General features: G+C 36.1%; 1 protein-coding gene across 1 annotated transcript in view; it reads left to right on the forward strand.

Annotated features, from left to right (window-relative positions):
- The first annotated feature begins 3,456 nt into the window (after positions 1-3,456).
- zswim7 (zinc finger, SWIM-type containing 7) overlaps positions 3,457-15,462 on the forward strand; it is a 31,263-nt gene continuing 19,257 nt past the window's right edge. Inside the window, exons 1-4 of the mRNA XM_052097983.1 lie at positions 3,457-3,541; positions 3,781-3,863; positions 7,268-7,289; positions 8,286-8,388. Of these exons, the coding sequence (XP_051953943.1) occupies positions 3,788-3,863; positions 7,268-7,289; positions 8,286-8,388 (201 nt within the window). The 5' untranslated portion in view covers positions 3,457-3,541; positions 3,781-3,787. The remainder of the gene's footprint in view (positions 3,542-3,780; positions 3,864-7,267; positions 7,290-8,285; positions 8,389-15,462) is intronic.

Here is a 15,462-nt window from a genome sequence, read left to right on the forward strand (position 1 = left end):
AATGAATGTGTATATTTAGATACGTTTATATTGCCTACTGTCATATATCTCCATAGCACAGAGGTTAAAAGGACCAACAGAACCAGGTAAAAATAAATAAAACTGAGCCACTCTATCAGAAATAGGCTATAGTTAAGTCTATGCAAAATTATTATTATTATTAAAGGAATAGTCCGGGTTAAGCGCAATTGACAACATTTGTGGAATAATGTTAATTAACACAAAACATAATTTTGACTTGAGCCTATAGAAAAAAAGAAAGAGAAAAAAGTCTGAGTTACAGTGAGGCATTTAAAATTGAAGTAAATGGGGCCAGTTTTTAGAGGGTTTAAAGACAGAAATGTGATACTTATAGTCTTATTTGAGCTGTGAAGTTGTATAAATTGGCATTTTTACAGTCGTTTTAGGGTTTGTTGACGACATCGTCATGGCAATAAGTTGTAAAATAGCTATAACTTTACACAGAAAAGGTTAAGCGATTTTATCACACAAAAATCATGTTAACACGCATATTTTTGAAACAGTGAGTATTTTAATGTTTAGAGATTGGCCCCATTCACATCCATTTTAAGTAACCCAGATGCTTTTTTATTTTAATGTAATTCATTTTTTTAAAGAAAAAAAAGAAAAAGGAGGGGCAATCAAATTTATTTTTGTGGTAATCAATATTATGCCACAAATGCTGTCAATTGAGTTTATCTTGTATTGAACTCCTCGCTTATTCTATTTCCCCAATCATCCTTTTATTTTTTTAAATTCAAAGGTTCAAAAGTACAAATAGGCTTTACAAAAATGTTATATAAACAAAGAAAGATGGCATAATTAAAAGGCATTTGTTTTTGTTACGCATACATTTTAAGTAATAACACCACTAACTAATTTTAGAATGGCAAGAAAATTTGATGGTTTTTAAAGAACCTGCACTTATGTATATAATATTTTGCCAAAATGACAATACTGAATATATATATATATATATATATATATACACTACACACACACACACACACACACACACACACACACACACACACACACACACTGATCAGCCACAACATTAAAACCACTGACAGGTGAAGTGAATAAGGGGTGGGATATATTAGGTAGCAAGTGAACAGTCAGTTCATGAATTTCATGTGTTGGAAGCAGGAAAAATGGGCAAGCGTAAGGATCTGAGTGACTTTAACAAGGGCCAAATTGTGATGGCTAGATGACTGGGTCAGAGCATCTCCAAAACGGCAAGACTTGTGGGGTGTTCCCAGTATGTAGTGGTTAGTACCTACCAAAGGTGGTCCAAGGAAGGACAACCAGTCAACCAGTGATCCCACAGAAGAGCTTCTGTAGCACAAATTGCGTAAAAACGTAATGCTGCCATGATAGAAAGGTGTCAGAACACACAGTGCATCGTAGCTTGCTGCGTATGGGGCTGCGAACGCATCTACAATGGGCACGTGAGCATCAGAACTGGACCTTGGAGTAATGGAAGAATGTGGCCTGGTCTGATGAATAAGCTTTTCTTTTAGATCACGTGGACGGCCAAGTGCATGTGCGTCATTTACCTGGGGAAGAGATGGCAGCAGGATGCACCGTGGGAAGAAGGCAGGCTGGCGGAGGCAGTGTGATGCTCTGGGCAATGTTCTGCTGGGAAACCTTAGGTCCTGGCATTCATATTAATGTTTCTTTGACACATACCACCTACCTAAAAATTGTTACTGACCATGTAGACCCCTTCATGGTAACGGTACACCCTGATGGCAGTGGCCTCTTTCAGCAGGATAATGCACCCTGCCACACTGCAAAAATTGTCCAGGAATGGTATGAGGAACATGATAATAAGTTCACGATGTTGACTTGGCCTCCAAATTCCCCAGATCTCAATCCGATTGAGCATCTACGGGATGTGCTGGACCAACAAGTCCGATCCATGGAGGCCCCTCCTCACAACTTACAAGACTTAAAGGATCTGCTGCACTTAGTGCCAGATACCACAGGACACCTTCAGAGGTCTTGTGGAGTCCATGCCTCGACGGGACAGAGCTGTTTTGTTGGCATGAGGGGGAACTACACGATATTAGGCAGGTGGTTTTAATGTTGTGGCTAATCAGTGAATAAATATAAATTACCTGACTTGGACTACAAAGTATATATATATATATATATATATATATATATATATATATATATATATATATATATATATACACACAGGGCCAGTATAAGGTAATCTGGGCCCCCTGAATGTACATTGCTCTTGCTCCTATTCCTATTAAAAAATACAGTTTAGTATTTGTTGTGGGGTTCCCTGGACATTTATAGGCCCCTAGAATCGTTACCACCTTTCACTCTACTAGCTATTGCTCTGTGTGTGTGTGTGTGTGTGTGTGTGTGTGTGTGTGTGTGTGTGTAATATATATATATATATATAGGTTTGGGGAGTAACGGAATAATGTAATGGGATTACGTATTTAAAATACAAATTATAAGTAACTGTATTCCACTAAAGTTACAATTCAAATCATTTGTAATTACAATACAGTTACATTCAAAAAGTATTTTGATTACTGAAGAGATTACTTTACCATTTATTGTCATTTGTTTCATTTAATATTTAGTCCTTTCAGATGGAAAACATTTATACATATAAATGATGCGATCCAAAGTGCATTATTATATGATCATACATATACGATCATATTGTTTTATCAAGAAAATTCACATTGGGTCATAATTTCTTTTTTTCTAGTAAGATCTTTGATATTAGGGCAAAAATCGTATTCTTGATAATAATTTTTGAATTGTGTTCTTGTAAAAATATCTAAAAATCCTTAAAACAAGATCAATTTGATTGATCTTGTTTTAGAATCAAAACTGCATAAGATATTTAGGTTTTTCAGAGAATGTATTTTTAACATGTGTATTTTGTCTTACTGTAGTGACAGAGTTTTTATAGTCAAAACAAGTGAGAAAAATCTACCAGTGCAGAAGAAGTAATCCAACGTATTTAGATTATGTTACTGACCTTGAGTAATCTAACGTAATACATTACATATTATATTTTACAGCATGTATTCTGTAATCTGTAGTGGAATACGTTTCAAAAGTAACCCTCCCAGCCCTGTGTATGTATGTATGTATATATATATATATATATGTATATATATATGTATATATGTATATATATATATATATATATATATATATATATATATATATATATATATATATATATATATATATATATATATATAATAAAATAAATGTCCCAATGATTCTGTCTTTTTCACAAAATGAGCACCAATTCAAATCCATATTAAATCTGTCTCTCATTACATGGATAAATATTATTTAACATTTTGAGATGAATGTCTTTAGCATCTCTACTACCAATCATCAAGTTAGTTAAACTACATATCCAACAATTCCTTTCGAATGTCAAACGACATCCGGTGACGCGGGAAACACGAACAAAATGTAAACATGAAATTTCAACGTGGTGCTTCTCGAATCGTCGTGTAGTCTTTGCTAATATTAGCCTGAACAGGTACGATGTCTTCATATTGATTTTATTGGTAGATTTTTTTTTGTTAGTTCATTGATCTTAGAGGATATGTGAAATATGAACACTTTCTTTAAAGTTACTTCGCAGTTTTGAATAAACAACACTGCAGGTTTTCTGGACTTTGATGTGTTCAATTTGCCTTTATTCGCACAAATCACATCGTGATGCTTTCATAAAACGTATGGTACAGTAATGCATGAAATCCGTGTCATTTTTTTTAGGTCTGTGATGGGCTCATCTTTACTTCCGGTTGCTCAGCAGCTTTTGAAAGACATTCAGCGAGCCTACACAGAGACAAACCAGAGTAAGACTGAAACTGGCGCATGTAGTCACCTGGACGTGTGTCTCTGACAAGTAGACGTTTCTCCACTCTTGAGCTACAGAGAAACACGTCCAGTTCACTACTTGACATCTTACAATGACACGGATAACTGAGAATCTTCACACAGTTAAACTCACTAATGTTTCTCTAACCTAAACGCACCTATAAACTTTATAGAAATCAAATAAAAATAACAAGTGAAATGACGGGCTGCCCAACCAAATTTAATGCAGGGAAAACCCTACTTCCAAGCTGGTTTCCAAAACACTCTGGAGCAATATCTGACATTTTTAATAATGTGGATGGCACACTTACATATTATATCAGTCAGAAGTTGATGTTACTCACACAAACATTCATCGCTGTCTTGTCACCGAGAATCCTGCGTTTCTTTCGTTCTGAATGGTCAGAGATTGTGCAGGCCTCAAATACAATCTGCCTAAGAAAATATTTTCATGAGGGGTCTGTGTGATGAAGAACTGGTTCAGTAACCTGTAGGTTCAGCATTTGAGGTGCCCTTGTATTAAGGGTTTTACAACATCAGTGTGTTTATCAAGATTAATCTCTAATGTTTTGTGAAATCCTCCTGTGCAGTCAAAGCTTGATTCAGAACATCTGGATTACAGAATTGACTTTAATGGAATGTTGATGTCAGGCGATGCCAGAGAAAAATGTCATGGGAGTAATGATTAGACGAGCAATGATCACAGTCATGTGTTAGAGATTGAGAAGGTTTCAATTTGAGCCTTTTTTTATTTTTTTCCCAGAGAACCACAGTGACCAAAATAAACAATCAGAATGAACTGTTTGTTGTTGCCTGCTTCGCATCATTTATTGTTTAATATTTACTTAACTATTAAGTAATTATATCAAGTAATTATTTTCCCCAGTTATTTTAAGTTAACTTTGTTCACACGGTTGTTTTTTTACATCAAGAACAAAAAGGAATCCACACACTAAAGACATTTATAAATCACAAGTATTGGCAGTGACATAAATGTTGTGTTTCGCAAATCTTTCTTTTTCAGTTGTTGTGGTGTTGATTCACATTTTTTCAAGATTATTGTGCCGAGTGATCAGATGCATTTTAAATTATTGCAAAAAGCTTCATTGGCCCAAAAAATTAACTTTATTACAAAAACCAAAATTTCACTGTTTTTTGGTCCTGGCACAAAATGACCAGCTAACATAATTTCACTAATCATTTCAGCAGCACCTGGGAAAGTGTGAAAGAGTACTAATATAGGTGAAATCACTCTATCATTCTGATTGCATTATAAGAGCAGACTGATTGCTATAATTGGAGGGAAGAAGATCTTCCAATCATTGTGTTCTTGTTCGAAATGGTTAGCTCTAAAGAAAGACCTGCAGCCATCATCGCTTTGAATCAAAATGGCCTCACATGCAAGGAAATTGCTGCAAAGAATATTGCACCTGAAAGAACCATTTACCGGATCATCAAGAACTTGAAGGAGAGAGGTTCAACTGCAGTGAAGAACGCTTCGGGACGTCCCAGAGTGTCCAGCAATCGCCAGGACGTCTCCTCCTGAGGAGTCAGCTACGGAGTCGTGTCACCACCATTGCAGAGCTTGTTCAATATTGGTAGCAAGAGTGATAATGAAGTGGCTCTGTGATCATTACATTTCAATTTTGGATCCGTGGCCAGGCAACTCCCACATCTTAATCCCATAGAGAACCTGTGGTCAATCCTCTAAAGGCGAGTGGACAAGCAGAAGCCCACACATTTTGATCAACTCTGAGCACTAATAAGGCAAGAATGGATCGCCATCAGTCAGGATTTGGCCCAGAAGCTGATATCCAGCATGCCAGAGCGAATTGCAGAGGTTATGAAGAACAAGGGTCAACACTGAAAATATTGACTCTTTGCATATAGTGAATGTTTTTGACAATAGTCTTTTTCAGTATCCCATAGAAACATGTGAAAAAATTATCTACAAACACTGAAGCATCAAACTTTGCCAAACCCAAAATTTATGTCACTGCCAATACTTTTGGCCACGGCTGTGTGTGTATATATATATATATATATATATATTATTATTATTATTTATAAATATAATTTTTCATTAAAATCTACTTAATACAGTGTTTCTTTTGAATGATCAATTTGTTGTGTGAATTTGTTCTTGATCTTTATATTTTGAACCAATGCCCCTAATGCTGAAACTGTTTATTTATTTTTTGGCACACAACAAATTAATTTTTAGCTTTTGTGCATTTAAAAACACTCTTTTGTGTTTTAAAATTTTTTCAAAGTCATAAAACGGTTACAAATCTTATACGGGTCAATGATGTGATTCTGATTTTTGTGCACTACCAGTCAAAAGTTTTGAAACACTTGACTGAAATGTTTCTCTTGATCTTAAATATCTTTTGATCTGAAGACATATTTTTGAAATTTGTTTTGTAGACAAAAATAGAATTGTGTCACCATATTCATTTATTTCATTATAAAACTACAATTTAATTTAGAAGTTTTTGAAATTGATGAATTGGACCGAATAATTAAGAAAAGCAGCCAATAAGTGCCCAACATAGATGGGAACTCCTTCAATACTGTTTAAAGTGCATCCCAGGGTGATACCTCAAGAAGTTGATTGAGAAAATGTCAAGAGTACATGTCTGTAAATTCTAGGCAAGTGTGACAACTTTGAAGATGCTAAAATATAACACAGTTTTGATTTATTTTGGATTTTGTTTAGTCAAGACATAATTCCCATAATTCCATTTATATTATTCCATAGTTGTGATGACTTTACGATTATTCTAAAATGTGATTTTTTTTATTTTATAAAATTATAATAAAGAATGAGTGCGTGTTTCAAAACTTTTCCCGGTAGTGTATAATAAATGATTCAAAAATACATTACAAACACAGTTCACACTAAACAATAAATTGAATACACCACTTCTATGATGAACTTTTTTCAATTACGGATTCATTTCATATTTTTTCTTGGGCTTAAAGTAAAAAATGTCATGTGGTATAACCGTCTGTAGACAGTAAAAAAAATCAAAGTCATGTGGTGTAACCCACATGTAGGCAGCAATTTTGTTTTCATGGACAGAAATCATAAAACAGAGAAGACCTCTTTAGACCTGCAATACTGTGTGTGAAGTTTTAAAAACAAATTATTATTCTGTCATATTAAATATATATATTTAGAAATTTTTATCAAAAGGCTCATTCAAGGTGCAAAACTATTTTAATACATTTACTTCATGGTTACACCACTTGGCATAAGTAATGAAATAATGGTTGTAATTTTTGTTATTTAGATTCTTTTAATATTTCAACCTTATTTGACAAGAACACATACACTAACAGTAAATGTGTTTCTTTTTTTCTTTCAAATGGCTGGTAGTCCCAGATGACCTACTAATAGCGTGAGTATATTTTATTTTAATTCACCTTATTCTTGAGTCAAATTTAAACATTAAAAAACATATTTTTTAATGTTTGACAGCTGAAGTTATTAAACTGTATAGCACATTGAACAGACTGTATGTTTATCCCTCAAAGTCTTGTTTCAAAGCATCAACCCTGACATGCATGTCTTTACCAGCAGTCTCTCTCTCCATACGTCATTGTTGAATAAATCATGACTTTAAAAGCATCCTCAAACCCACAATGACTGTCATAAGGGAAGCACTAAGCCACAGTAATTACTCTTCTGTGGGAATCACATTCCACTATAAATGGCTGTTCACATCGCAGGCTCTTGTTGCTTTATTAGGCAAATGATTGTGGTTTCAGTATCATTATCATGTGCTCCTGGTGGTGCTTGAGTCTGGTTCTGGTATTTTCTAAAGCATCTGTTGATGTGGTTTTATGAGTAATATGCTGCTATTTTGTATTTCATATTAACTCACACTTTTGTCTTGCCAATTCTGTATTTTGTCATCTTTTCCATTCAATGACAGTTTATATTCCCCTTGTCTTTCAAGCTCAAAAAAAGGACAAAAACATAATAAAAATAGTCTATATAATTTGTGCGCTATAGTCTTCTGAAGCCCAAACAAGTTTAAATATACAGAATGACGTATGATACTTGAGAGCTGCAATGGAGGTAAACAGATGTGGTCACTATGAACTGTTGTTGTATGGAAAAGAGATGTTTAAAGATTCTTTTTGTGTTTTACTGAAAAGATAACAGTATGTTTGGAACAACATGAGGATGTCTAAATAATGACAACACTCAGTTTTGGGTGTACTATTCCTTTAAAAGTAAGAGTGGTCTTGAGGTTTGTTGCACTCAGCTTCTGTTTTTTTTTTTTTTGTCGCCATCATGTTTTCTTCACCACCATGATCACCTGAAGGTGGAAAATTCACTTATCAAGTTATTTCTGATTGTTTTTGCTCTTGTTCTGTCTCACACACAGGTTGCGGTTTGTGTTTGGCTCCTGTGCTCTGCAGGCACTGGACTTGGTGGACCAGCGCTCTGTCACATGTGTGTCCTCACCCAGCGGTCGAAAGGCTTTTCAGGTAGGATTGACATTGCAAATTACTGCAGACAAAATCTGCAACAATATTAAATTACGAATATCTTCCAAAAAAGATTAATAAAAAATAACAAATAAAAAATAAATACATTTCCTTATTAATATTATTTTAAGTTAAAAAAATGTTGTACTTGTCATGACCCTGGTCTTGCAGCACTCTCCCTTCTATGTGATGTGTGGTGTATGTTGTCTCTGTGTTGTGTTTAAGCTCTGTTTGTGCCTGCCATGCACTCCCCTGACCCTGCCCACTTGTTTCCCCTTGCCACACTTCCTCATCTATTTCTTGTCATGTTTATTGTCTTCACCTGTTCCTCATGTGCTCTGTCTACTATATATTGTGCCGTCTTCTCTCGTGTTTGTCAGAACATTTGTGAGTTGGTTTGTCTCTTCTAGTTGTGTTCCTGTTGATATCTTTATTCAAGTTGCTTTCTCTGTTGTCTCTTCCCCATGAGAGTTTTGTGTTGCTTGTTTGTTTTCTTTTGTTTAATAAACCCAGTTATTTCACTCATATCATTACAGTGCCATGAAATCACACTGTAACATGCAAAGCTCAAAACATGATTCCCACCAAAGTTCCCCAAAATGTGTTGTGTTTCTGGTTGTGTGAAGCACTTCCCACATTGTACTTCATGAAATGAGCTGAATATAAAATACAAGGGCTGCCAAATATAAGCACAAATTGTTTTGTGAATTTGCAAAATGTAACGCATACTTTTGCGAAGGAATGGCCAAAATGAACTGTTGGACCTGACAGCAAACCCACCGCAACCGGTAAAGTGCAGCAAAGCATTGTTAAGCTTTTCACATGAGAAGAGGGTGTTAACATAGAAAAAAAACACCTGTTTTACAGCAGAAAGAAACTTATTTTAAAATTGAATTCATTGGGTCAGAGAGAGGTTGAAGAATTGACCAGCTTTTGACAGTTTTTAATAAAAATCATTGTCATATGCGCAAAGTCTGTGGGCATGACCAAAGAGGTTTGGTATTTTTATGCCTGTGCTAAGTCTAGATGCTAGTGGGTTGGTGAAATCAAGCGCAAGCAAAAATTATGTCAGACCATCTGTAACATGTTGGCATTTAGTGTCAATCGATGATATGAATAGGCACCTATTTATGTATTTGCAGCTGGTGCCCTAAACAATTAAGAGGAACCATGGTCCAATACCTACTGACTAGTGAAAGATAACACTTAATGAAGCGAAGTTTAAAGTTTTACGACTGGCAAGAGTAGGATTCAGACTGGAAAAAAAATGAACTTTTTTCAGATTAGTTTAAAAAAAAAGATTAAATGCTTACTGCAACTGCAGTTTTCAGCAAACACAAAGAAAAGAGAAAGTAAAGATGCAGCATTTCAGCACCACTGGAAATGAACAGTTACCAATCAAACACAAAGTATAGACATGTATGAGACTGGAAAAACTGGCTGAAATCAGAAACTATGACCACGTTACATGCACTTAAGGAAACAGTTTATTCCAGGAATTTTGCTGTGTTTTGAAATGTCATGTAAAGGTAAATTTACTCACACCATTTAAGGGATAAAGAGAAAGTGGTTTAACACACCCAGTTTTCTCCTGGAGAACTCATGCATGCATTAAAAATTACTTCAGAATTCATTAACAAAAGATTCTTCATACAAGACAAAGGATTTCTTCTCTGATAAAAACGTTTCCAAATGATTATTTGGAAATAATTATGTGACTTCAGGAGAACATTGAGTGACCACTCTCTGCTGAACATCAATGGCTCCTCTGTGGAGATCGTCAAAAGCACCAAATTCCTTGGCGTTCTCCTGGCAGAGAATCTCACCTGGTCCCTCAACACCAGCTCCATTACCAAGAAAGCTCAGCAGGAAGAGAAAAGCCCATCTCCCACCACTCATCCTCACCACATTCGACAGAGGGACTATTGAGAGCATCCTGAACAGCTGCATCACTGCCTGGTTTGGAAATTGCACCGTTTCAGATCGCAAGACATTGCAGAGGATAGTAAGAACTGCTGAGAAGATCATCATATTTACGCCACATGTTGCACCTGCAAAGCCACCAGCATTTTGGATGACCCCTCACACAGACTCTTCACCCTCCAGCCATCTGGCAAAAGGTACCGAAGCATTCCGGCCCTCACAGCCAGACTGCTTAACAGTTTCTTCCCTCAAGCCATCAGACTCCTCAATACTCAGAGACTGGACTGACACACACAACTGAACACCATCCGACTCCCTTTGCAATTTGCACATTTAGAAATTATTGTACCATTTTGCACTGTTTGCACTTTATGTAGTAATGTGTAGGTCTTATTTAGTCTCACATAGTTCTGTGTTTGTTTTACATAGCACCATGGTCCTGGAGGAACTTTTGTTTCATTTCACTGTGTACTGTACTAGCTCTATATGGTTGAAATGAATAATAAACCAAAAAATAATAATAAATAATAAAATAAAAAAGAAAGAAAGAGAGGGAGTGAGTGAGTGAGTGAGTGAGGGAGAGGACAGCGCCACCTGAGATTGAAAAAAGTTGCTTCTAATGCAAAAATAACTAACGAGCCTCTTTTAAAATTATTTGGCATATGAGGGAAGATGTATTGGCTTTGCACCACTTCATTTACATGGACCTGTCATATATTTTTGCGAATACACCCACTGTTTGTGCACATACACCCACAGATAGTGTGAACACTTCCACCCACGCCTAGTTGCACGTTGCCCAGGCATAAAAATTGCACTTAGATTTATAGTAGCGTTCTCGTGAATATTTAATAAGAAGTAGCGCATGGTCATGGCGCATAGTGCTGCACCTTGCGCAGGTACAATTTTTAGTCCTGAGTGGTAGTCATGGGTAAAATGTAAGATATGACACCTTTACATACAGTGTGTTGATGTTGGGACAGCCCTTTTTACTATGTTAAGATGTAATATTTAAATACACTCACTGAGCACTTTATTAGGAACACTTTGGTCCTATTAAAGTGCCCGATGTGGTCTTTTCTTGTAGCTTGTCCTTCTTAAGGTTCAACATGTTCATAACAATTGTACAGAGTTGTTATCTGAGTTACTGTAGCCTTTTCTGTCAGCTCAAACCAGTCTGACCATTCTCCATTGACCTCTCATCAACAAGATATTTCTGTCTGCAGAACTGCCGCTCACTGGATGTTTTTTGTATTTGACACCATCTGAGTAAACTCTAGAGACATTTGTGCATGAAAATCCCAGGAGATCAGCAGTTACAAAAATTTTCATACTAGCCCGTCTGGCACCAACAATCATGCCACAGTCGAAATCGGTGAGATCAAATTGTTTCCCAAATCTGATGGCTGATGTGAACATTAACTGAAGCTCCTGACCCGTATCTGCCTGATTGTATGCATTGCACTGCTGCTACAAGATTGGCTGATTAGATTATCGCATGAATAAGTAGGTGGACAGGTGTTTCTGATAAAGTGCTCCGTGAGTGTATAGATATAGTACAGCTTTGCATGGGAAACTGTTGAACCAGTTTTTTAATCTTTGAACCATTTTTGGATACAATTTCTTTCTGCCCTACTTTTGATAAACAAAACATAACACTGCACATTACAGGACTATATCTCATCTGCTCTGAATTTGATAAAATATTGACATTGGACTACCAAGATGACATAATACAGCCTGCTACTTTCAAGTACTTCCTTAAGGAGATTAAATGCATCGTCCTCTGACACATTGGTGACTAAACATAATGCCCCACTCATAGTCACCTAAACCACCCCCGTTTGCTCTGACCAGTCAAGTGTTGGATTTCCCTAAATAACCACATCTTGGTCTACACTCAGACATCCCACAACCACCCACTGAACACCACAGAATTAGTCCAAGGGTGTTCTGGAATGTCCAGCCAATGGTCAGGGGGCAGTAGGTGGATAGGAGTGTTTTGGTTTCCCCTGTAATTCCCAACATAACTGACTCTAGACCTCAGCAAATGTCTGTTAAACTGTACAAACTCTGGTAAATTTTCTGTAAAACGCCTACTGAGAGACAGCACATAGACAAAACATTACAATAAAGCAACGAGTAGAGCAATAAAATTTAACAGCCCTTTTTATGATCAGCTATGATTCAGCCTTGAACCGTCATTGATTTCTACATCCATTTATATAAACATTTCTATTTGTCATCCACAATTCTAGGTTCTTTAATTGAAAAACTTGAAGTATAATTTTATTTTCCAGCAAATAATAATGCCATGATTCTAAACACAAGTCAGTGTTTTTTCAGTTGGACAGTTGAGTGTGGGATATGCAGAACTTATATCACACACATGCAGCTTTTCCCGTTGTAGAAATTGTTCATTTTACTGCTAGGTCTGACACTCAGACAGAGGGGCACATGACATTTCCACAGGAAAATCTTTATCTTTTAAAGAAATAATATTTTTTGAAATAAGAAAGAGACTGGAGAGCTGATGAGATAGCTGTGTGATATGCCATGATGCTGTGTAAAAATGCTGTGTTTCCCATTTCAGTCACTTCATACTATAGACCATGTTTACTTTACTGTCACTTACATTTGCATAAGAACTTCCTTATTGTGGTTTCTAAGAGGAAGGCCACACTTCTGACCATTTTGAAATCTTTACTCTTTGTATGTTGTACAACTTTCATATACACCGATCTGCGATAACACCACCTACCTAATAATGTGTAGATCCCCCTTGTGCCGCCTAAACAGCACCAACACACATCTCAGAATAGCATTCTGAGGTATTCTTCTCAGTGTGTGAATGTGCTTGCAGTCTGTTAATATCAGCCTATCAGTTGAGGTTAACTACCTGTGTGACTCATTATGGGGAAAAAATTATTAATAACTATTTCCCATGGAAACTCCAAAGGGTGGCGTGGGTGCCCAGAAATCGAAATAATCCATTGAGTCACAGTCAAATATTGTTTATATGTCTAGTTCTTTATATCTATTAATTTCAAGGATTGGTGCCTGACATACATGGAAAGCAATGTTTTTTAAAACTCCTTATCCAGTATTCACAAACAACTAGAAAGGTCATGGAAATTAATTAGTCAAAATAAGCCCTGATTAAATGCTTTATTTTGACTTATTTTCAGTCCATTGCAAATCCATTCTGCAAAATTTCACTGAGTTCCCCTGATAGCAGCACAGGGGGGAAAAAGACTAAGGATAGTTATCTTTAGTGTGTGTATGTGAGCAAGCACAAGTCAATGTGCAGACCACATGAAGAAATCCAGCAGTATTGTTATAGCACATGTCCTCTGGTGAGTCATCTTGCAGCGAGTAGGAAATGTTTCCGGTTGGTCCAGTTGCCAATATCCTTTCACTCAGTCCTCATCCATCTATGGGGACAGAAGTCTTATTAATATGTCAATTTGACTGTCATACTGTATTAAGATCAGCTGTGCTTAATAACATCCTGCCCTGGGGCCGCCGTCCAGCTACCTTTGCGTGCTCACTGACCTCCACCTACCATATTTATTGAGTCTTGACCTAGAGACGTGGGTGAAGTCAGAAGTAGAGAGTGGATTTTAATGGGTGTTTGTCTGACACTGAGGTTCAGCGTACAGTGTTAAACAATTATTATTTTTAAAAAAAATGTATTTCACTATTGTAATATCACTGTAACACACAAAATAGTTCATGTTAACTGGCCAATTATATTTGCTTACCAAGTAATGTAGTTATTTTGTTGGTCATGTTTTAGATATATAGGTGCATTAATATAGAATTCAGTTAATTTGCGGTCATAGGTGTGCATATTGGCTATTTACAACAGACTTTGGAGCCAACTATCCATTTTATAATATAAAATTAAGAGTCTTGTTTCTGTCTGAAGCCTTGACACTTTGCCTCCTGTTTTGTCTCTTTGCCAGACCACAAACAAGTAAACAGGACATGGGTAGCTTCTCACTTCAGCTAATGGTGTAAATCTTTACCTCTGCATAGTGTTGACTCAACTGGCAACAGCAGATCCTGCCAGGTTGCTCTGATTACCCTCCACTGACACTTATGACTGAGCTGGCATTTGGGCTGCTTGGAAATAATGCCCAATGTTTGTCACACCGGCTGGTTCACCATCCTTTGTTGATATTCACTGTGCCCTAATAAAGTGGGATTTTTCTCTGAAGGGCAATGGCAGGAGCGAATGCAGGTTGTTTGGGAAGGGTATTTTTGAAAAGGTTATTTTAAGTGGTAGAAGCTGAATAGTGGAAAAGTGACATCACTAACAAAACTGAAATAATTTAAATAATAAATACATAACATTGTATGAAATGGGACCAAACTAAATACACTCAAACTAACTTACTAAAATAAAAATAAAATTATAATATTAGGTATATAATTAAATTGTAAACTTTTTTACAACTCTCCTTCAATAAACATGAAAATGCCACTTGATAGTGATAACAATAGAGGGCCTTGAGAAAATAAATGGCATTAAACATATTTAAATAATATCAGTTAGCTCATTAATTTTGGCAGCTCTAAAATAGTAAAACTAAAATAAATAAATAAAAAAAGGACTTTATTGGAGAAAAAAATCCAACTATGGTAAATCTGAGGTTAGACCATGTTTTAGTCATAAAATATTTCTACTGAAATTACGTAAGACTTAAAAATCCAACAGTTGTGCAAAGGCCGAACATCCTGAGGTCTGTAAAAGTCACATTTGGGCAAGACCGTGCTTGCTTATGCTGTCAGAATGAATTTTTGTGTTATTAAAAACTCAAAGGGGAGCAGGCTAGTGGTGCTTCAGAGTGCCTGAATTGGATTGGGATACTTTGAACACCTCATACTGAGATCATGGTGAGCACCTCTAACAGATACTCAAGTTTAAAGAACTTCAGTAAAGTGCAGAACATGACAAACTCAAATTGATGTTTGAGATGATGTGATTGCTCTCGAATGGAGTGCAGTGGAGACAGTCCTGGTGAAGATGTAGAAATAGTCTTATAGGTAAATTTTTTGAAAAGACATCTGTCACTTAAGGGAATCTTTTTATTGTAATTGTTTTTAGTGTTACAGAAAAGTAGAATTTCTTTGAAGAATCATTAA

Source organism: Xyrauchen texanus, chromosome 3 (assembly GCF_025860055.1).
Source record: "Xyrauchen texanus isolate HMW12.3.18 chromosome 3, RBS_HiC_50CHRs, whole genome shotgun sequence".
NCBI classification, from domain to species: domain Eukaryota; kingdom Metazoa; phylum Chordata; class Actinopteri; order Cypriniformes; family Catostomidae; genus Xyrauchen; species Xyrauchen texanus.